This window comes from Cygnus olor, chromosome 6 (assembly GCF_009769625.2).
Source record: "Cygnus olor isolate bCygOlo1 chromosome 6, bCygOlo1.pri.v2, whole genome shotgun sequence".
NCBI lineage: Eukaryota > Metazoa > Chordata > Aves > Anseriformes > Anatidae > Cygnus > Cygnus olor.
The window spans coordinates 25991382-26014684 of NC_049174.1; the positions used below are offsets into that span (position 1 = coordinate 25991382).

Consider the following 23303-nt stretch of genomic DNA (forward strand, 5'->3'; position numbering starts at 1 on the left):
CGGGCCTATCCACCGCGCCGCCGGAGGGGCGAGCCGGCACGCGGATATGCAAATGAGCCCCCCTCCTCCTTCGGCGCCGCGCTCTGATTGGCGCAGGGCGGCCGCGACCACGCGGCGGGGAGGAGGGGGGGGAGGTGTGGGGGGTGCCGCGGGGTCACAGCGGGCGGGGCCGCGCTCCCGCCCCCCTCGTCCCCCCCCCCCCCCGCCGGAGGTGGGGCGACCCCGCGCGGCGCGTTGGGCGGGAACGGGGCTCCCCTCAGAGCGCCGCCGCCATGTTGGGGGCTCCCCTCGGGGACCCCGCGGCTCCGCTCAGCAGCCCCCAGGCTCCGGGCCGCGGGCCGCCCCCCGCTGCCCATGGCCGCGGCGGACCCCCGGGTGCTGGCCGTAGCCGCCCGGGTCGCTGAGAGCAGGGAGCGGGACGTCCCGGCGCTGCTGCTGGCGTTGAAGGGTAACGGCGCCGCCGCTGAGGGGTGGCAGCGGGGCAGGCCCGCCGCCGCCTCACCGGGCTTGTGAGGCCGTTGCTGGTGGGGCCAGGGCCTCGGGCAGACCTCACTGCTGCCGGGGGGAGCCTGCGTGGCCGGGCCTGAAGGCAGCAGCGCGATGCCCGGCTGCCGTGCGGCTCCCCCCGTCCTTCCTCCCCTTCGCCACCCAGCCGCTGCTCGCAGAAGTGGCAGGGACAAGTCAGGGCCTGTGCTAAATCGGGACGTAATTATAAGGGAGCCGTACGTTTCGCAGCGGTTGTGGTTTTCTCCGACCTAGGAAATTCATACAGATGGGCAGTGTCCCAGATAATGCGTGTCTTACTACTGCATGTGTAACGAGACGATGGAAAGCCAAATACAACTACCCTTCCCAGTTGTCACGGGATCTGACAAACAGATTGTAGCTGTAGGATTGAAAAACACTGAAATATTTTATGCTGTTGGCACTTTTAAAATTACCTCATATTTTGAAAAAGAAAAAATACCTAAATTGCACATCAGAATCTAATGCTTCCCTTTGCCACTCTCGTGCTTTCTTCCCACAGAAATTTTAAATAGCCCTTCTTTGGGACGTAAGGAATCCGAAAAAGTTAAGCACGACATATACTATTATGATCTGACTCGCTACTGCTTGCTTGTCCTTAGACAAGACTACTCTCGAGTGCGTGGAGGCTGGGCTACTGCTGCCCAGCTAGCAGAGATACTGAGGTAAAAAAACTTGCCAATAAGTTTTCTTCTTGTTTTCTTTCTGGCCTTTCATCTTGCTCTTTTTCTTTTGAAGCTGTAATGCGTTGGCTTCCATCCAGAACAAGGCTTGTTGTTCAGGAAAGGCCAGGGTTAAAGTGCAGGGAGCAGTCAAGAGCAGAGGGGTCAGGCATAGCCTAATTGGACCTGTTTAATTCATCCTCATTGTGTTTCATTGAGCTGGGTAAACTGTTTGGTGGGAACAGTTTTTCTGTAGGGTTTACCTTTTCTGTGGTCAGTACTCACATAGGTCTCAGTTTTTGCCAAGCAATTGCTAATTTTGAATTGCAGTTACTTTAAAAAAATCTATTTAGATTGATTTCATCCTGCAAAAATCTGATTGACTCACAGCTTGGCTTGGCTCCATTTAAATATCTATTTTTAAATATCTATTTACATTTTAAACATAATAGAGGGTACAATTCATACAGACTAGAGAGCTTGATGTAACGATATTGTGAGAATGGCGTGATGAAGTTTAATCTATAGCTAGTAAGACAACTTTAAACACCAATCCCCAATGATCCAAACTCAATTTTTAATGTCAGGAAAAATAGTAAGTTTTAAATTTTCTCCAAGTTGTACTTGATTTTGGCTTAACTAGGAAGCAAAATTCTAAGGCGTGAAGCAATTAGGCAACCATCTTTTATTTATGCCATATCTGCAATGTGAATTTTTAATGTGAGGAATTTCACCAAGAGATGCAAGATTTATCACCAGAGTTGCATGAGACTTAAATAATCTCTTATAAGCTACTTCAGTTTGCAGAAAAAAAAACAAACTGAAATTTATTTAGCTGTAAAAATGTCCTTTTACAACTAGTTTAATCTCAACTTTGTGCTTAGAATGTGCTGTCACAGGGCTTAGGTAAGCAGAGCTTTACGTGTACGCATTCACAAAAAGCTAACAAAGATTAGATAAGATGTCAGAAAGCAAAATTCATAAGAAGCTAGGAAAATACTTCCGTTGCACTTGTATCAGCGTGGGGTACAGAACGGAAAATCTTTCCAGTTGTAAAACTTGCAGTTTCTTGTAAACAGCCTTCCAGAAATGACCAACGTGTCTGTGGTGAGTAAAATAAGAAAACTGAGATCTGAAAAACTGATTTCTAGCCCACATGTATTCCCCAGTTAGAGGGAAGTTGTAGACAGACTCTCTCAGTTTTTTGTAGTGAGTTATATTTTTATACGTACTTTTGTTGCCTGATCTGGACTGCCTTCATCAGGTTTCCCTTATCACGTTTCTGTTTGCCTTTGCTTTTTTACCTTATGACCACCGGAGCCCTTCCCTAACGTGTGGAACAAGCCTGAACAGATCCTATGAAGCTAAAGGCAAAAGTGCCTTGGATATGTTTTAAACTGAGACGTGCTCTAATAAGCGGTGTTATACTTGCTGTCTCCAGCCTGCCGGTGATAGCTCTTCCTTCGGAGGCAGCTACCTCGGAGCTAGTCACAGCAGTTAACTGTTGTTCAGTGCTGAATTGTCCCATTCCAGTGAAGCATTCCTTCTCTGATGACATGACGTTCATTCAAAACTGTTCAAACAGGCCCTTTACTATTCAGTTGTGTTTTTTTTTTCCCATTTCAGTCGTTGTTGTGTAGGACTAGAGGTGAAAGAAGATCCCGAGGAATTTTACACAAACTTTCTTCCTTCAGCTATAGACAACCTGCTGTTTTTGGGAAGACGCCTGCAAGCACGATTTATCCGAGCAGTCAAGGTATTTAAATTTCATAGTTAAAAGAGCAGAGAATCTCTGCAAGCTTTCCAAGCTCATGTGTTGTATAAGCAGGATATTATTCTAGGGATGCTGTATTATGAAAATTTATTTTGCAGAAATTCCTTTTTCTTTATGCCTTGGAGCTTTGAAACCGAAATTTGTCATTGTGGAGCGTTCAGTCCGTTACATGTGCCAAAACTAGTTTGTTACCATAAGTTTTTTTTTAGAGAGTTTTGTTACTGCTTGTCAGAATTTTTAAAGGGGTAGGGGGATTGCAATTATGTGTAGGACGGAAGAAATAGGACAGCCAGGTAGAGAAAAAAATCCCAGATGTTTTTTCTTACAAAAGGCAGCATCCCAGTCATGGTAGTGTCGTCTTAACTTCGCATATAATTAGTTCAGTCTTTGTAACCGCTTTGTTCTCACTGCTTTACTCAGCTTTACAGAAAAAGAAAGTATGGTTTAGGAAGGCTTAAGACTTTAAGTCGGGTATGTTGAAGTTTGTTTTGCAGTAGAACTTCTTCAGTGGAATTGGCAAAAAATTCCAAAAATGCCTACTGCTTCTGAACCAGCATGTCGGGATCCCTAAAGGCAGGCTTTGTGATTTAGTGGATGTGAACGCTTTCTCACATTACTCTCCATCTTTGCAGAGAAGAAGGATTTTGCCCTGCTATTTTCCCTTATGTTTTTGAAACTTTCTGAGTTCCAGAACAAGCCCCCCAAAATGAAAAAATAAATAACCAATTTCATGGATTCTGATAGTTTCTTTTATTATGCCTGTTTCCCTTCGTATCTCGTTTCCCGTCTCACTGACTTCTTGCACTTGTTTATAGTTTTCCTACAGAGTCTTGTTCAGGACACCACATACACAATCACTTCTCAGAAAGTATCAGCAGAGTGACGTATTTTCTGTTTGTTCAATACTTTGTAAGTGCATTTAGTGCTTAAGAAGCAAGCTTCCTGAATGACATCCCAGGAGACTCGAGTCTTATCTGCAACGTGTAATTTCCCCCACACTTTCTTATTATGTCTCAGCCTACATGCTACTTGAGTCATGCTTGTGGGCAAAGATTACTTTTGAATGCAAATGCAGTCCATATTATAGCTAGTATTTTGGCTTTTAAAACTTGTGGTCTCAAAGGTGACTGGGCAGCCAGACTTGATGCTTGCTCACTGGAACTTGGGAAACCCCACTCTGCCAGTGGAGATTTGCAGTTTATTCTGCCCTCACTTGCTTTCTGTACAAGTCTTTGAAGTCAAGGGAAGTACTTAAATAGCTTTCAGAAACTGATGCGCTGCCAAAACACACAACAGATAATATTATGCCTTAACTTATTACTGTTATTTCGTATCTCTCATTGTCAGTAAGTACCAAATACAGAGCTAAACCATGACCGATGGCTGGGACTTACAGCATAGATCTAGGAATAGACTTTCCAGAGTTTCCCTGGTGGAGGCTCAACAACATGGGAGTTACCACACCCAAGTGCTTTAAAATAACATTTATCAGCAGTGTAGTACTGTCAAAAGATGCTTTGCTGTCCACACACCAAGATTTTAGATTTCCAGTGGGCTGTGGATCTTACCTGGAATACAGGCTCCAGACTCTGTGTGTGTGTGTGTGTATTCACATACTGAAACCTGGATTTTTCCTGGTCATTGTGTCCAGTCCAGTGTTAGCACAGCAAGCACAAATACATTCAGTTTGGTGTTTGCTGCTGTTTCTCCACCTAGGAGGTGCTTCTGAAACCTCTCCATGCCGGTTCATAGGAACCTTTTCCATTTTAACAATATTTTTGTCCACTTTGTACCTGTGGTTTCTGTGTTTTAGTCTTTTTTTTTCCCATTTTGTGATTCCCGTATTTTTTTTTTCCCATTTTGTGATTTAAATCTGTGATGCATTTGTACTAACCTGTCGCTTGTTGTCTTAGCTCTACTATGCTATCAAGTATTTTTAAGGACCAAACAAGCCTTTTCTAGTAAGGCCTGTTATCTAGTAAGTTTAGACTTTGTTGACAGATCTCTGGCCTTGAAGGACACGCAGGTTGTTTTTTTGACTGGTTCCTATGGTTTGACCAACCTCATTTGGGAAGTTGATGGAGTTGGCCTCCAAATAGCTGAAGTATACAAACCGCCTGCTGCATCAGGCTGAAGTCCTCAGTGAAGACGCAGACGTGTGCTTTTACCTACTTCTCTTCTGTTTTGTTTAGGATGAAGAAAAACAAGATTTTTTACACTGTTTCCAAACAGTAACCGATGCCATCTGCTGGCTGTTTGGTGGGCATATTCAACTAACAAAGCATGGTAAGGGAAAAGTAAACTCATAAAACACTTGAGTATTTGTCTAGAGCAACTACAGGTATCAAGAATCAGTCACAAGCCAATCTGCATCTAGTTTTCCAATTTGGAGTAGGTGTTAAAACAATCTCTTAAAATATTCCATTCAGCAGAAACAGCAATATTTAAATTGGAAAAGATCCAGTAAAGGGGAATATTAAAGAGTTTCTTTTCTAGTCTTTTGGAGACAAACATTAAAAGTCTTCTGTAATTTCCATTTATAATTATGTACCTTTAAAAAACAGTTTTTTTTTTTCTGATAAAATACTGTTGCTCTTCTTACCTGTCAGTGGTTAACATATGCAGAAATTTGACCAACGTACATTGCAAGCCCTGATGGGTAGAACTGAAAATGGATTTCTCAATTCGTTGTCATGCCAGAAATTTCTAAAAGTATCTGACAAATTTCTCTAGCACTTTTGACCAAAATAAGCTTTCATTTAAACCAGCTTAGCATTGGCACATTGACTTTTAGTTCATAATAAAAAACAGAATTTGTTTTTAACAGAGAACAGCAACTTAAGGATCATAAGATATGTAGCTAACACACAAATGGCTAGAAAAATTACTAAGTATGTAGTCACTGATATTCTGGAATAAAAAAATTGGTGCTTAAATGACATCAGTGGACTTGCATTAAATGAAACTGGTTTAACCAACTGTCAAGGTTGAAGTGCTTATCTTTTCTGGATATTGTTGCCCCAGTGATAATTCTGCTGCTGTAATAAGAAACTGGTGCTGGTGTAACAGAGAAGGTTTTAAAGTTTTTATTACATTGCAATGCCAGTGCCTAAGGGATATCCAAAGGCAGAAAAACAGGACGCAACGTGTTTTTTGGATGTTAAAGTAGTTTGCTTGTTCCAGTAAGCTTCAGTGTAAAAATTATAAAAGATGGCGTTTGTTACAGAAACAGTATTTGGTTTTACTTGCTATGGCTTATGTTTCATAATAAAGTTTATTTGTTTAATGGTATTTTTAAGTCTGTGGTTCTGATTGCGTGACTTCTTGTTTGTTTTTGTTTTTTTGCAGTACTGCAAAACGATCACTTCCTGCAGTTGCTAGTAACAGACAATGTTGAAACAGCAGTTATAATGATGTCTGTTTTACAGAGTATTTTGGGGGTCAATAGGTTAGTTGTTTTTATTATTACTGATTTTCTGAAGTTTAAATATAAAACTCAGTTCGTTACTGCTTTGTGAAATAGAACATTTCATATACAAGAAGTGTGGTGTTTTTTTCTAGTCTTTGCTGTAGAAGTGGAAAAATTGGCTATTTTCTTTATCCTGTTGTTAAGCTGAGGGAATGGGAATCAGTTGAAACAGTAGGAATGCCTCTGCCACTGAGTCAGTAATACTTGTTTTTTCATTTTAACTGGAATAAATGTGGAAATACCAATTCATTGCAGGAAAAAAAGCAGCATAAAACAAACATAACTGTTCAATTCCTTTTCCTTCCACTGTGGCTCGGATTGCTGGTCCGGCTAGCTGGCTATGTTGACTTGCTGAATGTTGACCTGACATCTGTAATAGGAAGTCACTGTTAAAAAGCTCAGTTTATAACTAATATTTCAATTCTATCCTCCCCTTTCTCTCCAGTTCTGTCTTGCTTCAGGTTGATGAAGAGACCCTTCACTCTGTTTTGGATGAGCTCGTTTATAAGCTTTCATCTACCACCAATCCTGTCATAGGGAATGCTGCTACAAAACTGCTGTTGTTGATAGCGAAATTTTGCAAGCAGTTCCTGAAGTTACTCACAACTCGCTATAAAGGTTTGTAAGCATGCGTGGAACCAATCACTCGGCCTTGCATTCGCCTTAAAAATACAAAGGTGGCGGTTACCCAGCGCTCTCCTTGTTCATTAGCCATCTAATACAAGGAAAACTGCAGTGCTGTTTATTTTCCTTCTCTGTTTGTTTTTGTTGTAATTTAAGGTGCTGCTCCTCTTTCTGTTTCCTAGATTTATTTTCTTCTATGTATTGAGGACTGTGCTTGTGGAAACTTGTCTCTTCTAGCGGTAGTTTGGCACCTTCAGCCTGATGGGTTTTACTACTTTCTACACGATGTTCTGTGTCTTTTTTTTCTGCGAAGGCTGGATATCAAGAGACCCTCATAGCAGGGTGTCTGTACTGCCTTGGTAAGAGCCGTTTGTCAGACATCTGCTGGTGTGCCAAGCCTCACTAGTCCAGAAGCACGGCAGTTTACTTCTGCCAACTTCTGATCCTGGCTGTTACGGGTCTGCTTATCTGATAGGTGCGGTTCTGTCACTAAGGAGCTGACTGTCTTTTGACATCCAAGTGATTGGAATGAACTTTTTCCGAGAATTCATGAAATGAGTTTTGTTTTGTATTGATGCTTTTAGATGAAGAGACTGAGCGTGCATGTAATTTAACTTACTCTATGTTCTTCATTATGTAATATAGTATCCCATTTAACGTTTCTGTCTCTAGCCTAGCAGAGAGCTCCAGGAAACACCTTTATCTTCTGCTGTTGTGTCCATGGAGACTAGGGAAAAGGATTTGATGTTTGCCAAGTCTTTTATATCCTGGTTATTACTGATGGTCAAAACTACTTTTGTGCAGCCTCTGTTCTTTTGAGAAAAGGGTAATAAGAGGTGGTTATGCCAGACAAAAAGGCGCAATTCTCCTTTTTACAGTTGTGCCAACTACTCGTTAGGCAGCACCAGCTAGATAAATTCCTGGATCAGATGGGTAGCTTTGGCACTTCATTGCCTACAGAATTGAGACAGGGCTTCCTTGCGGCATGAAACGAAGTGTGATGTGCCTAAGGCTGGCAGCGTGTTGTGGATTCTTGTGAAGCTGCTGCGATGATCTGACCATCCCAGTTGTAGAACACTTGTTTGTCTAAAGAGGTGCAGGTCTCCATCAAAGAACTACGCTTTAGGGGTTATGCTACTTTGTTTTGCTTGGAATCGACAAAGTGCCCATTCATTTAGAGGCTCTTGATCTTCTGTATATATTTCCTGTTTCCGCTAAGGAAAAAAAAAAAGCCCTCTTTTTCTTTTTGTTAGAGTCCTTATGTTAGCTTTCTCTGAGGCTTTGAAATCTTGTAGATGGTTTGAAGAACAGCAGCTGCAAAGAAAGCATTCCAGCATTTCCACCACCCGGCCATCTCGTTGAAGTAGCTTGGCTTCACAGTGGTTCAGAGCTGTTGCTGGTATGAGGTGTTTCAATGTAAGCTTTCTGTCAGTAATGGCAAAGTGCTAGAATGAGGAAATACCCTAAATCTCCCAACTCCAAGCCCAGCACGGTATTTACATCAGGATTGCAGGAGGGCCTGGTCTTTTTATCTGCATGGGAGGACACGTCTTAGAGGCATGCTTGTCAGTGGCTGGAAGGGGCACATGGCTATGTAGCCCGTGCAGAAACTGGCAAATGGGTCGTGTCAGACCTACGGGACTTCTGTGAGGGAACTGCTTTGTGTAGTTACGTGATTTTTCAGGGTTCAGGCAGGTTTAAGGCAGCGACTGACTCCGTTTGTAGTCTCAAGAATGTCTCTCCTCACATGTTTAACCATCATCGTTGTTCCAAAATGGTGCATGCCTGCTAGAACAGAGGTGCCACTTTTGTTGGTATGGAGGACTTCATGGTCCATATGTGATCCTGTAAGTGCACACGATGGATTATTTCTTGGAGTTGCCCAGTATGTGAATATGCTTACAGACAGTGATTTGAAGATAGAACTTGTTTGAATCTGCAGTTCTTCAGGAGCCTTTCCATATAAATGTCTACTTCCCGTCTTCCTTCCTTTCCCCTCCAACTCTGCAGAACTCTCAAGCTCTGGGATTTGTCTGATAGAGATCTAAAAAAACCACGTGTTACTGTCTGTTCTGTGTCCTGTGCACAGCACAGGGAGCGTGTGTGTTGTGAGGAGAGCACAAGTGTGCTTTGTAGCTATTGTGCACCGCAAAAGCCATTTTGTGTCAGGGATTGGAAACTCATGTACCCACAGTGAGATTATGCTGTACAAATAAGACATCAAAGAATTCCGGTCATAAGTAAATAGATTTTATTATGAAAAATATGAAAGCAGTGCTCGTGAAACCTGGCACTTGTGTAATGTTTACCATCCTTTTAGGACCTCACAGTGACTTACGGATAAGACACTGAAGGTACGTGGATAATTTAACTGCCGGTTATGTAGACACAATAGGTAGTGACTTGGAGATACAAAACTACAGTCACTGTAGAATACTTTTCTGTGATGATTGGAGCACCAGTTCTTCATTGATAACGTGTAAACCCAAAAATGAGAGATTGTGTTCATCTTCAACCTAGTCTTCCTTTACACATAGAATCAGATTTATTTTTTTTAATTTGAAAATTGTTAGTTTGAAAGCCTCAAAAGAAAAATTTGCCTTAGCAGTATTGCATGCTTCTTCTCTCTTAGGATTGAAAGTGCTTTTAAGTAAACAGTGGACTGGCAAAGGATTTGACAGGGATCTCAGTCAACTTTTGGACTTGCTATACTTGGAACAATCCAGTGGAAAAAGGGAAATGCAGGTGCTGAATTTTAATGAGACTTTCCTATGTGAAATCCTAGTTATGTGTAATTTATATATGTCTAGAAAGCATTTACTATATTGCTTTGTCTAAGCTTTTCAAAGCGTGTGCTATTTTTTTCATTGTATCAATGGATTTTTAAAATTTCCTATGTATTCTTTATTTTGCGTCTTTCATTTTTTAAGACCTCAAGAAATTGTCCAGTTATTAAGGTATGGGATTGTTGGGACTGTGACTTGAGAGTTTGGCTTTTTTTTTTCCAGATTCACAAAGTAGTATGATTTCTTACAGGTGATTTAGTTTTGTTAACTATAAACTAAAAACAGTTGTATCCGCTCATCTCACATCAGCGTTACAAATTTAGGTTTCTGAAGTCTTGGGAGCATTCAGGTAGAATTAAAAGTCATGTAGTGAAAACATTCGGTAAAAACACCTTCTGTGCTGTGTTCCCAATAAAAGAGTGGATGTGTGTTTTAGGAACTTACCAAAAATTTACATGCAGGTTTTTCAGAGACAGTACTTCAAAGGAAATCAGAGTTATGTTTGTAGAGACCTGCTTTCACCTTAAACACAGCAGGGTGTTTGTTTTGTGTGTTGCTTTGTTTTCCCCTGAAAAAATAGCATTTAAGAATATAATTTCTTTTCGTGTTTGTTGTGACTGATGATCACACTGCAAAAGTAAAAATTTTCCTGCTATTAGTTCTCCAAACTTGTCTTTCTATCCTGTCTAGTGTAGGTATTTTGATCGAATCAGCACTTGAAATATCAAGTGCTTCAGACACTTAAAATTCTAATTTCTAATATTACTTAATGTAGATAATATATATTTTATATTTGTGCTGTGAATGCATTTGTTTATCAAAGAGAGCATTGATCCAGATGATCAGATTAGCTGCCTTTGGAGCTCATACAGGATTTGCGATGATAATTGTCTTTAGGACCTTAACTGCTCTGCACCATTACAAATATTGTGCATTTCGGTGCATTGGAAAACTGTTTTTTGGCCAAACATTGAGGTTGATCCAAATAGGCAAGCAGTAGTAGTGTGTTTTTATATGCAAAGAAAATATTGTACTAACTATTTTTTATAAATTTCAGAGACAGCGTCAAGCAGCTTGTATAATCCAGGCTGCGTGGAGGGGATTTCAGACAAGAAAAAGGCTGAAGAAACTACCCCAAGCAGTGACCATTTTACAGAGGAGCTTCAGGTAAACAGCATAGCTTTATAAAAAGCACTCAAGAGAATAGACTAATAAGCTTTGGTTTGGTTTTTCTCAGGTCAGAATTCTTCCATTAGAGCTCGTGGGAATATTCCTTGTTACAGCTCTTGACCACTGCCTCTTGTCCTTTTTATGTTTGCCTCTAAGAATCTGGCTCTATCTTCTTTGTAACCCTTCCCGTAGTTAGTGAAAGACAAAAAATGGATTTCCCTTCCTTTGCGCTAAAAAAAAGAAGCATCTCTCCACCTGGCCTTGTATACTGAATGCTTCGTATCCCTGTCTCCATCTGGACAGTCCCTGTCCCTCCAGTTTGTCAATATATCTGTCTTCTACTGGGTGGCCCAGTAAAGTATGGGCAGTATTCCAGGTGTGCCCTCCAGAGTGTTGAGCAAAGTGAAATAATTTTCTTTGACCTGCTGCCTTGCTGCCTCTGCTTTTGCTAGTGCAGCCCACAATGCAGCTAGCTTGTGTTACTGCAAGGGCACGCTACTGGCTCGTCTTCAACTTGCCATCTACCAGGACCCCAGGTTCTTTTCATGGGAGCTGCTGCCCAGGTAGTCAGTGCCCAACCGGTGTGATTCATGAGGCTATTTTGTCCCAAGTGTAGGACTTTCCACTTGAACTTCATGTGGTTTCTGTTGACCCATTTTCTATGTCCGTGGAGTTTCCTTTGAGCGTCAGCCCTGCCCTGCAGCGTATGGAAGACTAATGACAGCCTTGCTAAAGTCAAGGTAAATGACACCCAGTGCTCTCCCCTCATCCACAGAGCCACTCAGCTCATCACAGGAGGCCATCAGGTTGGTCAAACGTGATTTGCCTGTGATAAATCTCTGCTGGCTGTTCCTGTTTGCTTCCTGTCCTTCCTGTGCCTGGGAAGAGCTTCTCTGTGGATTTGTTCCTGTATCCCAGAGAATGTTTGGGTTGGCCAAGAAGTCCTCCATCTTGAAGATGCCTTTTTCCAGTCAGCTGTATTTTCTGAAACATAAAAGTAATGTAATGCCAATATGAACTATTTCACTGCAGATTCTTTTAGCAAAAACATCCAAACAATGTGCTTTTCCAGCAGTACCAAGCCGCCACTTCTGGTGCCAAAAGCTCCAACTGTCCCTTTCCCAGCTGCCAACCTTTTTCTCCATGAGAAAAACTCATACTTCTGTGATTGTTTGTGTATGTTTTCTGTGTAAAAATATATGGCGTGTGGAAAACTGCAAGTGTGGGACAGTGCAGCACTGGATTGCAGTAAATAGCCCTAGAAGATGATGTACTGTTGGCAGAACAATTAACTGGTTCACAGCTAACTTACAAAATTCCATCATAAATTAAATGTGGAGCTGTCCTGGAGTTTAATGTCATGGCAGAGTGCTGCAGAAACCATGGACTAAAGTGCTTGCTGAGTATGCCACTTGTAAGACCTTGTTCTCAATTAATATTTGAAATCTTTGACTCTCGGAAGTGGGGTCAATTCAGTGACCTAGAAATAGCATCTTCTGACTTTGGAGTAGCACAGAAGAATGAAGCTACATAAAAAATGCATATGTTACTTGAAGTATGATTTCAGTAACTTCAGCACATATTAGGCAAACTCTTTTCAGAAGTCTAGCGTGAATTTTAACATAGGTTAAGGGATCTAAATCAAGACAGACTCCGCAGCAGGTTTTATTCAATCTTTTTTATTGTACATGGTAAGCACTACCTTGTCAAGACTAGATCTTACAAATCAGATAGTCAAATCACTTTGTATTATCACCAAGGTGTTAGAAAGCAGACAGCTGTGGTTTGTCTAGACTGGTATTAAGAAGATACTGGGCTCTCTGGGGTGTAATCTTCAAGTTCAGGAAGATTCGCAGGGGGATGCAAGTTATCCACTGAGGACCACTAACCACTTCAGCTTCTGTGCTGTATACTAAGAATGCCATCCTTGTGACTGCTTTCTACTGCACCATACGTACGCTTTGAGCCAGTATTTCTGCCCCCATCAGGCACCTTGCAAGCCTGCCAGCCAAAATTTGCAGCCCAGAAAAATTGCGTGACGGGATAAGGCGTGACATGCTAACGCAGAAGGGAGAGGGTGGCGAGGCTACCAGCAGTCAACTAGCTGCTTAACATTCTTGTGTCATGTTCTCACTATTGCAAGCATTAGTGCGTGCCTCTTAAATAAGTAGTTCTTGAATGTGTTTGTTTAACATTGAAAAGAATGGAAATGTATTAATATTTTTACAGTTGTGTGTTCGTGGCCCTTTCAAGAGGCCTTTGGAATTTTTAACAGTCAGTGTTTGGTTATATACATGGATTTGTTTTAGGATAAGTACATTTAAATACTGCTGAAGCTCCAGACTTGGCTTACCTGCAGCTGCAGTAGAAGATCTTAAACTCTACAAGTTACATACCTCTGAAATGCTGTGGTTTCAGAAATGTCTCCTCAGTGACTATTAAAGCTTGCAGTCTCTCCTTGAAGCTAGTTCCCTTTTATGTAACTAATTGTAGAACTGTTAAAATGGCAATAATTGGTATTAATCATGCCTCATAAATCAAACAATTGCATGTATGTGTATATATATTTATATGTATGTGCGTATATACACATAGATGATCAGAGGGAGGTTAATTTGTGCTATGAACTGCTGAAGGAAGCTTGGGTCTTAGTCTCTGTGTGTTTTACTTCTGTTCAGAGGCATTTCCCTGTCAATGTGATCTTGTGGAAACAAATTATTTATTATTTTTATTTATTTATTATTGGGAGAAGCAGAGAATGAAGAAGAATGTGTATTTTACAGACTACATGGGAAATAAAAATTTAAATACCTGACAGACATTGTTGGTAGTTTCACAGGTGCACATCTGAGAAGTTCATAACACATGCTTGTTGTTTCCTGCCTAGTGGAGCTGAGAAGTTTCTGAGGAAAAGTATTAATAGTTTTATCAAGAAAATGGCATCAAAAGGCCTGTTTGATCCTGTGGCATCGTTCAGCTTAGAAGCATAGTATTGCCTTCTAGGATTAAAAATGCAAAGGTTTACAATTCTAGTTTACAGAAATACGTGGGCTGAAAACCTTGAGACCGTTCTGATGTAGTCACACGCATCGCGATCTGTCTCTGTAGGTAGATGTGTGGGCACACTTCAAGTCTGCATTACTGTCATAAAAGGATTATGGTCTTTTAGATCGTGGTAGAGGCTGTTTATCAGTTTGGGCCAGATCTTTAGATCCAGAGCATTTCTTTTACAAAACAGCTTCCATCCTGTTTTCCACCACCCAGTTACAGAGACTAAGGAGAAACTGTAGTTGGTGGAAAAATTACCAGTAAATTTATGTTAGTGCTGGGAAGCGTGCAGACACCTGAATAGTAAGTACTGAGAGTCTACAGGTATGTGACATGCAGCCGTACCAGAATTGCTGGGCACTAATGGTGGTTGCTGCCTTTTTTAACCCTTCCTGTCCCTCCTTATGCCTGTGCTCTACATATTCCCTGTTCCTAGTGCTTAAGACCTCTTTCATTGTACCCACAAAAGCACTAGAGATGAGCAGAACTCTCAGCTGTTGGCCCAGTGGGGGTACCGGGGTCCTGATCAGGCAACTGATATTGCTGCGACAGAAGGAGTCGCGTCATTACCTCATCATGGGGTGAACTTGTAAAGTCTCGAGCGTTATGCTGCTCACGAGGTCAGGTCCACTGGACAACAAAGGGTCATGGAGAAGGAAGAGCCCTAGCTTACAGCTCCTCCAGCTTCACTGAAGCCAAGTCCATGTGGTCTCAGTGATTATTAGTATAGACACATGAGCCTATTTAGCGTTAATATATTAATTGGTATACTGATGTTGGTATACCTGTTACTGGCTTGAACGCTTAAGGGCCAGTTACAGACTTTTCAGTTGTCTCATCTGGGAAACAATTGCTGGGGCTTTTCCAATGCCAAGCACAGTAGGGCAACATCCTAACATCAGATTACAACAACTGGTACAGACCAAGAAGAATTTGCAAGAAAATTCTTTCTTAAGAGTTCTGTTAATAAAGTTGATGGAGAAAATGTGTCAATCTGTATTTCCTGGAGGAAAAAAAGAAAATAATAATTAAAAAAGTGAAACTCAACAACCAACATTCTGATCTACTTTAGCAGCCTGTACAAAAACAATAATATGTATTATGGAAAGCAGGTGCCATGCATGCTGATGGATGTACTGGAAAAGATGCATGCTGGAGCAGATGCTTAATGTTGCTTTACTTCTTCCCCATATGATGGAAACAAAACAGTTGTTCTAGTTCATGTTAGCTGTGGATGTCCCACCTGAAGCATTGCTCTTTCAGCGTCCTTAGAGCTGTACCCTAAGTAAAAATACATCTTTTGATTTGATAACAAATCGGGTGTCTGGGTCAGAATTTTCCTGCTTATAGATAGTGTGATAATTTTTTAGCTTGCAGGTAAGGTAACGTCTCGTTGCTTGGGTTGGTCCTGCAGCCAGCAGCTGGCATGGCAGCTGCTGGCCCATTCAACATAAAGAGAAAGAGGGATTTTTAAGAAATGTACAACTTAAGGTAATTGTTAATATTTTTGTGTATTGCAGAGCTAAACGAGACCAGGAGCGGCATCATTTAGAAAAACAGAAGGAAGATGAAGCCCTAAAGCTGCAAATGCAACTTCAGAGACAGAGGGCCATGAGACTCTTCCATGAAAGACAGCTGGCCTTACTGGAAATAATCCATGCAAGTATGATGTCTATTAAAGTATATCAAAAGATTAAACTGTCTGGGTCTCCTTAAGAACATTTTCCCCAAATGTATTTCCTAATCTTGCATGTCTGTTTGTAGTGTAGTTTTACCATCTCTTCTCCTGACCTGATTATCTGACAGAGAAGGTGTTAATTCTTCAAGGGCTCAGTAACTACTGATTGACATCTGCTGCCTTCAAAATGGTACAGCAGAAAAGGAGACCCTATATATAAAAAGCTCCATCGCAGCTACAAGTCTTCTCTGAGTAGTCTACAGCTACTGGGCCTTTGATGAGGAGGGATTTTTAACTGAGAAAAAAGCTGGCGTTTTGATATTATCGAGTTTAAGGATTAAAAATGTAAATTACTGAGAGATCACAAGCCATGACCTTATATTGGGTTTTTCTCACATTTGTAGGTCAGGTAAATAAGCACATGCAGGAAATGGAGGTAAAGTCAGCATTAACTATCCAGAGATTCTGGAGAGGGTATAGAGCAAGAAGAAGTTTTCATCAGCAGAGACAATCTCTTAAGGAGTATAAAGCAGCTGTCATCATTCAGAGAGCAGTAAGTATATAAACCTTGTTCTAACGTTAGGTAGGACAGCACCTTATAGCGATGCCTCAAGAAGATCATTTTATTTACTTTTCTTAATGTTGATTTAGCCATAATTTATTCAAAAATTAGTCAGAGGATAATAGATTCTATAGCCCCAAATTGCTTAGAGGGGTCGAATCCTGCCTAAGATAAAAAGTATGCTACAACCTTCTAACTAAAATATAAGAGCTGCCACTTTGAAACCAAGAGTTGGGATTTCACCACACCACAGGTAAGTCAGTAATTTATTATGAGCATTTTAACATTATTTAGCATCCATGCTGGCCATTGTATGTTGCCTTTTCAGTATTGTAGCTAAAGTTACGCTTTAACAGATACAGTGCTGAGACTTTTTTTTTCCACTGACTGATTACAAAGTGAGACAAACTTCTGGTCTGTGATTCCTGTATTTTTGTATGTTCTTTACAAAGGCTTGCAAATTCTTGGAAAAACAAAGAAGTAAAAGACCTCTATCTCCTTGGAAAGATCCCAAAGGACTGACTGATGAGCAGAGACTGGCTTTACAGCAGAAGGTGGATGACTACATCAAATTGCATCCGGTCTGTTTCTTAGTCATTTCATCATTTCCGTTAATGATGCAATGTAAAATACTGTTGGGATGAAGTATATTCAACTTCATAAACTCTGATCAAGATAATCCTTGTGAGGTATGCATATATTAACCCTGCTTGTTTGAGAGCAAGGTACTAGGATACTGGGGACTTTAACTGCTAATCGAATAAAAAGAGTCACAGCAAAACTGTAACCGGAAAGTCACATATACGTGATGATGGATAGCTTTGGAGGGAACTTCAGAGGAAGCAAAATGATTAAGTTAACAGTTAACAGCATTTGCATTCCTTTGGACACTAATCTGTCCCCAAAAGATTTAAAATAACCAGCTTGTAATGGTAACAAACTGTTATTTTCCTCCAGGCTTCCCAAATGTCAGAAGAAATGAGTAAAGAATTACATATGCAGGCCCAGGAAAAGCTGGCACAGTTCATGTTGAGGAGCAAATTGGATCAGAGAGCAGCGCAGCGGAGAGAGACGTTACTGGCTCAGGTCAACACTGATGTGGAGCTGCTAATGAGTATGTGACTGCTCTGGTCATAATTTTAATTACCATTTGGATTAAGCTAATTTAAAGAGAAAATTAAAGGGAACAGTGGTAGAGTCTTATTTCAAAACTGAAATATCTTTCTTCCTTTGCCATATGCTTTATCTTGAGATTTTTCAGGCTTTGCTAAAAATCATACAGGTACTGCTGTGGGTTAAGTATTATATACCTGCTTTTCAGGGAGCATCTTATTTTAGTGCAGAATTTTTTTTCTGGTATGTTCACAAGAAAAGCAATGGCCTTGTAAAAGGCATTACAGTTTCTAAAGGGATCTTGCACAACTTCTTCCTCCACATTTTTGTTTTATTCTGTTTTCTTGTTTTCCCCAGATGAAGAGGGAAACCTTTGAGCTATGAATTTTGAGTCAGGTCTTTATTTTGACTAGCCTGGCTTTATTTGAAATAGAATTCATTGTGTTGCTAGCTAAATTCCAGACAAATAGTTTGGAGTGAAAGAGCGAGAATAGCAAACTGCAGCCACCAGAGAGCACCCAAGCAGGACAAAATTCAGCAAGTTACTGAATTCCATGACTTAGCCTGTCACATGGTGTGTCACTGCAGCTCATTGCTCCCTCAACGGGCAAATCAGCAGCGCACTCCCACGTTTTGCCGGGGCCCCCAGGCAGGGAATACGCAGTGCTGCTGCTGCGCCAGAGCTGTGGAAATGCTACACTGATGTCACCCTGCGCCAGGAGCGCTGATCCAGCAGTAGCAGCCAGGAGCTCTTCTTTCTCCTAGGTCACAGTTTCACAAGAAGTCGACTTGGTGTACAGCACTACTGCCCTGAACGAAGTAGTCCTGCTTTCCACCCTTACTTTCTCTCCCCTTGTTCTGCATTTATTTTTTCAGGTTAGCCTTAATTTGGATTGCTTCTCCAGTCTTGGTTTATCACGCGGCCATGAAATTGTAATGCCAGCAAGGGAAAAGGAGTGGCTAGGACAGTAGGAGGTGGGGGAGTAGCGATCCTTCTTTTTTGTTTAAAATACTCATAAAACTGCAGCATAAGAAACAAAACAGAAAACTTTTCTCCTTGTTCCTACAGATGCTCCACGGTTAGCAGAGACCACAGAAAAAGATCTTGCTGTCTTTATGAGTCGGTCAGTCCCTGTAGCTACCAAGGCCAAACAGTCCCACAACGCTATGCTGAAGTATGCTCGCTGGCCGTGGTGGAAGAAGCTTGGAGATGAGTTTGTGGAGGATGATGTCATTCCTGACGATGCCCTGAATGCAGAACTTGGAAGTCTGTTTATTGGTGGAAGGAAATCCTATTAACTATTGGTGGAAGCTAATCCATTTACAGGCAAAAGTATCTGTTACTCATCCAGGTGCATACCTTGCACTGTGCGTTCACTTGCATGTGTTTTTAAGGAAAGAAAATACTTGAATTCGAAGACAAAGCACTGAAAGAGACCAAGGCCATATTTTAGTGCATTTTACTAACGTTATTGAGAATCTTTTCCAGTGAACTTGCAATAAAATCCTATTGATTGTGCTGTTACAAAGAGGATTTAGATACTGTAGTTGTAAATTAGGATATTTTATAACTTACATTGCTTTGAAAGTAAGTGTGTAACTTCTGGCTTTCGACTTATTATTTGAATCACTCCATTGTGAAAGCCTGGGCTTTTATAGCAAAATGTTTTATCAGGTGATGTGCTTCAAGATAAAGATGGGTTTGGAACAAACCAAGACGTCAGTAAGAAGCCAAGCAAGCACTTAAGCAGGCTGGGTGCTTCCGGCAGGGTGGAACAGCTAACTCCAGTCAGCACAAGCAAAGCTTTGTCTGAGGAACCTCCACCTCTTGCTTGGGAACAAGTGGAAAAAGCAAGGGGATGAAAAAAAAAATCTTAGATCATACGTATTTTCCTTTAAAAACATGCAGTTACTTCCACAGCCGGTATGCTGCGTTGCATCGTGGTTGCAGTCCAGACAGTTGCACGGGCTCCTAGCCTCAGCACGGCCATTTGCACCATCAGCTTCATCTCAAACCATGAAGACAGTATTAAATCCGGAAAGGTCTCGAGCACAGTCACTGTGACCTGGTCCACAGTAGAAACCTCCAGCCAGAGGCTGCTGCTTATCGATCTGCGTAGAAAGAAAGGAGGACACGAGGCTGCGGTAGTGCCTGCGCTATTAATAAAGGTATCTATTAGGTGAGAGACACAGGGAGTCTTAAGAGTTAGATGTACCAAACTGCAGAGGAAGAAAAGCACAGTGATGTCTGCCGGTTGTATGTGGGCAGCAGTACTACTTCAGCATGTTTGATTTCCATCTTCTCTAGAAGATTTTGTGTTTTAATTTTAGTGATGAATGGAAAACAAATAAATAGAAATATTGGGCAGAAGCCCAAGGCCATTCAGAGGCAGCCGATACATCAGAATTAATAACTGGGCAGCTGCCAAGAGGAAGAGCTGTGCTCTGGGTTAAATTTTCTAACAGGCTGTGAGTTGGAAGGCACTGACTTGGCTCTGAGCTCCTTTCTTGGAGAGTTAACTGGTGGAAAAATCCATTATTTACTGGTGGGCTTGCATGTGGCTGTTGAATTACATGTTCTGCGCAGCCCTGCTGTTAGACCATGCCTATCGTAAACCAGGCGCCCTACGAGTAGCAGGGTGGAGGGGCTGGGGGAGTACCAGGGGATAAAGGCTTCCCCCAGCAGCTGCCAAGCTCTAGTGCTGGAAAACGCCCGGCTCCTCCCGGGCAAACTGCAGCAGGCCAGCTGGTCCCCTGCAAGTCCACCAGGCCTCTGTGCTCGTCATTGTCCCCTCTGCCGTGCAGCCACTGACCCAAGCTATTTTGAGACAGCAGCGTCTGCTGTTATGTTTATTCCTAATCACCCTCATTATAACAGCTCTTCGGCACGGGGTGAAGTTCACAGAGGTGCTTTGCTTAACGTATTTTGTGTAAAGAGATGAGGCCCCCTGGCCAGCGTTAAATACCACGTGAATTATAGAGCGTCTCACCAAAAAGCCACTTATTGTAATGTTAATGGCCTCTGCCACTCACTGCCATTGGAGTGGATAATGAACTCCCCCTCTGCAATATGCAATTTGCTGGATAATGGTTTTTTTAAAGTGAAGGGAGAGCTTGGTGGAAGGTGCAGCCTTGCTGGAGGAATTCAAGTTGTGGGGTCATTTATTACCAGCCCAGCAGTGCAAATTCCTCCGCCCCACCGCTGCCCCGATAAATAAAAATGCCTGTCCTTACTTTGTGCTTATCACCAGGAGATCTCAATTATCTCCATTTTACAGACCTGGGGAACCCAGGCGGCAGGGCAGTGAGGGAACGTGCCTGTGGCCACGTACAACCCGCAGCCCGCTCCGCAGCGCTCTTTCTGCCCGGGTGCTGCCTCCCACCGCTGTTCAGCCTTCGCCCTCCTTGCCCTGTCTCCCAGCACTGCCTGCCTTTGCTCCCACTGCTGTTGCAGGCAGAGCGAGCCAGAAGCAAGCTGCTGCTGCGTGCTGGGGTGCAGCCCCTCTCCCCTACCTGCCTGACGTGACTCCGAGCCGTGCGGAGGGGACAGATCTCTTCTGGCCTGCCACCACCTAGTCAGAGACCATCGAGGTCCACGTGGCCTCCCTTCATCACGGGCTGGAGGGATGTGACCGGGCTCGGGTAATCCTCTTTTCAGGTGCAGCCCACCTGCCTTGCTGGTGATTTATTTTACCGTGGATTTATTTCACCGTGGTTCCCTCTGGGATAAAATACTCCTGCCTGAGTAACAGGAACGGACACAGACAAGAGAACAGAATTCACCTCCAGCCTGCTGCCAGGTGAACTCTGGCTTACGTGATCACCTCTCTGGGTTAACGCGGTCACCCCAAACCAGACCGAGCTGAGACCAGCCCTGCTCCCACTTGCCTTGCCACAGCCCACAGGCATGCCCAGAAAGCTCAGCTGAAGTTGCTCGAGCATACATCTGCAGCACAGGTGGTCCAGCCAAGCAGGGAACGGGGCTGAATTTGGCTGTGTTCAGCCAGCCGGGGCTGTGTCCCTTCGGGTACGAAGCACGTTGCCCAGGCAGCCTGGAGACAGAGCCCAGTTTTGGCAGAAGAAGCACGGGGGTGCCCTGCCCGGCTGGTGGGGTGACAGACGTGGTGAGGAGCGCAGGGGCAGAGGGGAAGCTGGAGCTGCGAAAGCAGCGGCACTCAAGGGCATTAAATATTGATGCAGTCTAAGCTGGCCTGTGGGGGCGATTGAGCTGAATTGCAGGTTTCTGTTGCTGTGATAAATCGGGCCCGTTTGTCATGTGGTTTTGTTTCTTCCCTCTCCTAAGTAAAGCTATACAGGAGCAGTATTGCTACAGCAGCAACAAACAACCTGGGAAACAAATTTCTCTGGCGGATATGGATAAAATAGAACTGTTCTCCTGCCAAAGGTGCCACCAGAAGGTCATGGAGCAGCAAGATGGTGGCAAAAGGAACAAAAACCACACAGCCCTTTCAGAGCAGGAGGCAAAGCAGTGTCCTCTGCTGGCTCCTGCAACTGAGGAAAATTCCTATTTACACAGACAGTTGGTTCTGTGTTTGTTCTTTTTTTCCCACCTTTAGCTGTAATTGGACTCGCAAACAGGACGCTCATCTCCAGCAGAGACACGGGCATGAGCTTCAGCGTTACGCTGCTAAGTCCAGGGGCGTCTCCTGGCCTTTCAGAGCAGCTGTAACTGGAGCACGGAGCCGGGGACAGGAGATCACCCAGATGCTATTCCACCTCTCGCCTCTCGGTCTTCCACTGCCCATTTCCACAGGAGCCAAACCAGGTACAGAGATCTGCTCTCCACTGCGGAACATCACGTACACCAAGCGCAAGGAGAAATGGAAGCGTTCTCCAAGCAGCGGAGTCAGGGCTATCTATAAATGAGCACGCGTAAGAAAAGGAGGCAGCCCTTAGCAGCAGGAGCTGTAGAGATCATTGATGGCAATAGGTCTCCAGGTTCTCCTCACCATCCTTCTTTGTAGCACAGCAACGCTGAGACATCCTCCAGGTGTCCTTGTGTACAGTAAAAAGCTCTTCAATGAAGAGGTTATAGGGAACACCTCTGGGACCCTGAGCAAGTTCTGTCTCTGCCTCAGTCTCTTCCTCTCTGAGACGAGGCTTACTGCAGGCTTTGTGTGTCGCGTTTGTGATTTGAGAGCCCTCGGTGGAGGACACTCTGTGAGCATGATGCTACCGAAAGCCCCCTCTGTGAAGGTGACATGGGAGTCTGACAGGCCTCAAAGGGGAAAAAAAACACTTGTGTAAATCAGGTGTCGGACACAGTCAGAGCTCGGGGCTGTCCTTCTATTTACTTCTCTCCAAAATCAGCTTCTCTCTGCAGAGTTAAGTTAATTACATCCTTAAACCAAGCAAGATCACTTAAAAAAAAAATACATAAACCCAAGCAATTCCGATCTGGGAAGCTTCGTCTCACCCATGGTGTCAGCAGCCCGGAGCCCTGCAGCTCCACGAGCCGAAACCCGGCGGGCTCAGAGCGGCGTTACGCGGCCGGGCAGCGCTGCAGCGCCGGATCCTAGCGGCAACCGAGGGCACCGCGAAGCTCGCCACGTCCCTACGGCCCGCGAGGGGCTCGAGTGGCGCCCCTCAGACTCACGGTGCGTCAGCGGCACAGGGGAGCTGGGAGGGCAGCGCGCAACCCGCCCTGGTGGGCACGGAGCGGGAGACGCGGGCAGGGCGTTTCTGGGGTGGCACGGCCCCGAGCCCCCGCCGCGGGACGAGGGACGAGGCCAGGAGCCCCCCGAGCTGGCTCTCAGCCAAAAGGCCGGCGCTCGGTCACACCCAGCACCCCGCAGCCGTGCCAGGGGCACGTCGCGAGCCCGCAGGGACCCCAAAAAGGGGCTTCCCCCCCCCGCTCTCCCCCCTCTCGCC

The 23303-nt window shown here is 43.5% G+C and overlaps 1 protein-coding gene and 1 long non-coding RNA gene across 3 annotated transcripts; one reads left to right on the top strand and one right to left on the bottom strand.

Annotated features, from left to right (window-relative positions):
* The first annotated feature begins 195 nt into the window (after positions 1-195).
* On the top strand, positions 196-18940 carry IQCB1 (IQ motif containing B1). Of its 2 annotated transcripts, XM_040561454.1 has the most exons (14): positions 196-448; positions 1028-1190; positions 2814-2943; positions 3788-3829; positions 5154-5247; positions 6310-6409; positions 6876-7048; positions 9687-9799; positions 10898-11007; positions 15579-15721; positions 16141-16289; positions 16751-16879; positions 17256-17412; positions 18481-18940. In XM_040561454.1, exons 1-14 carry the CDS (start codon positions 355-357, stop codon positions 18708-18710), a joined length of 1827 nt encoding a protein of 608 aa, XP_040417388.1. In that variant the 5' UTR covers positions 196-354; the 3' UTR covers positions 18711-18940. The 2 variants fall into 2 exon arrangements, with proteins under 2 accessions (XP_040417388.1, XP_040417389.1); XM_040561455.1 differs by lacking the exon at positions 3788-3829 and having other exon boundaries at positions 208-448.
* On the bottom strand, positions 18478-23280 carry LOC121072160. Its single transcript, XR_005821036.1, has 2 exons — positions 20925-23280; positions 18478-19523 (listed from the first exon to the last, which is right to left on the bottom strand). It is a non-coding gene; the product is annotated as an uncharacterized LOC121072160 (long non-coding RNA).
* Between the last annotated feature and the right edge of the window lie 23 nt (positions 23281-23303).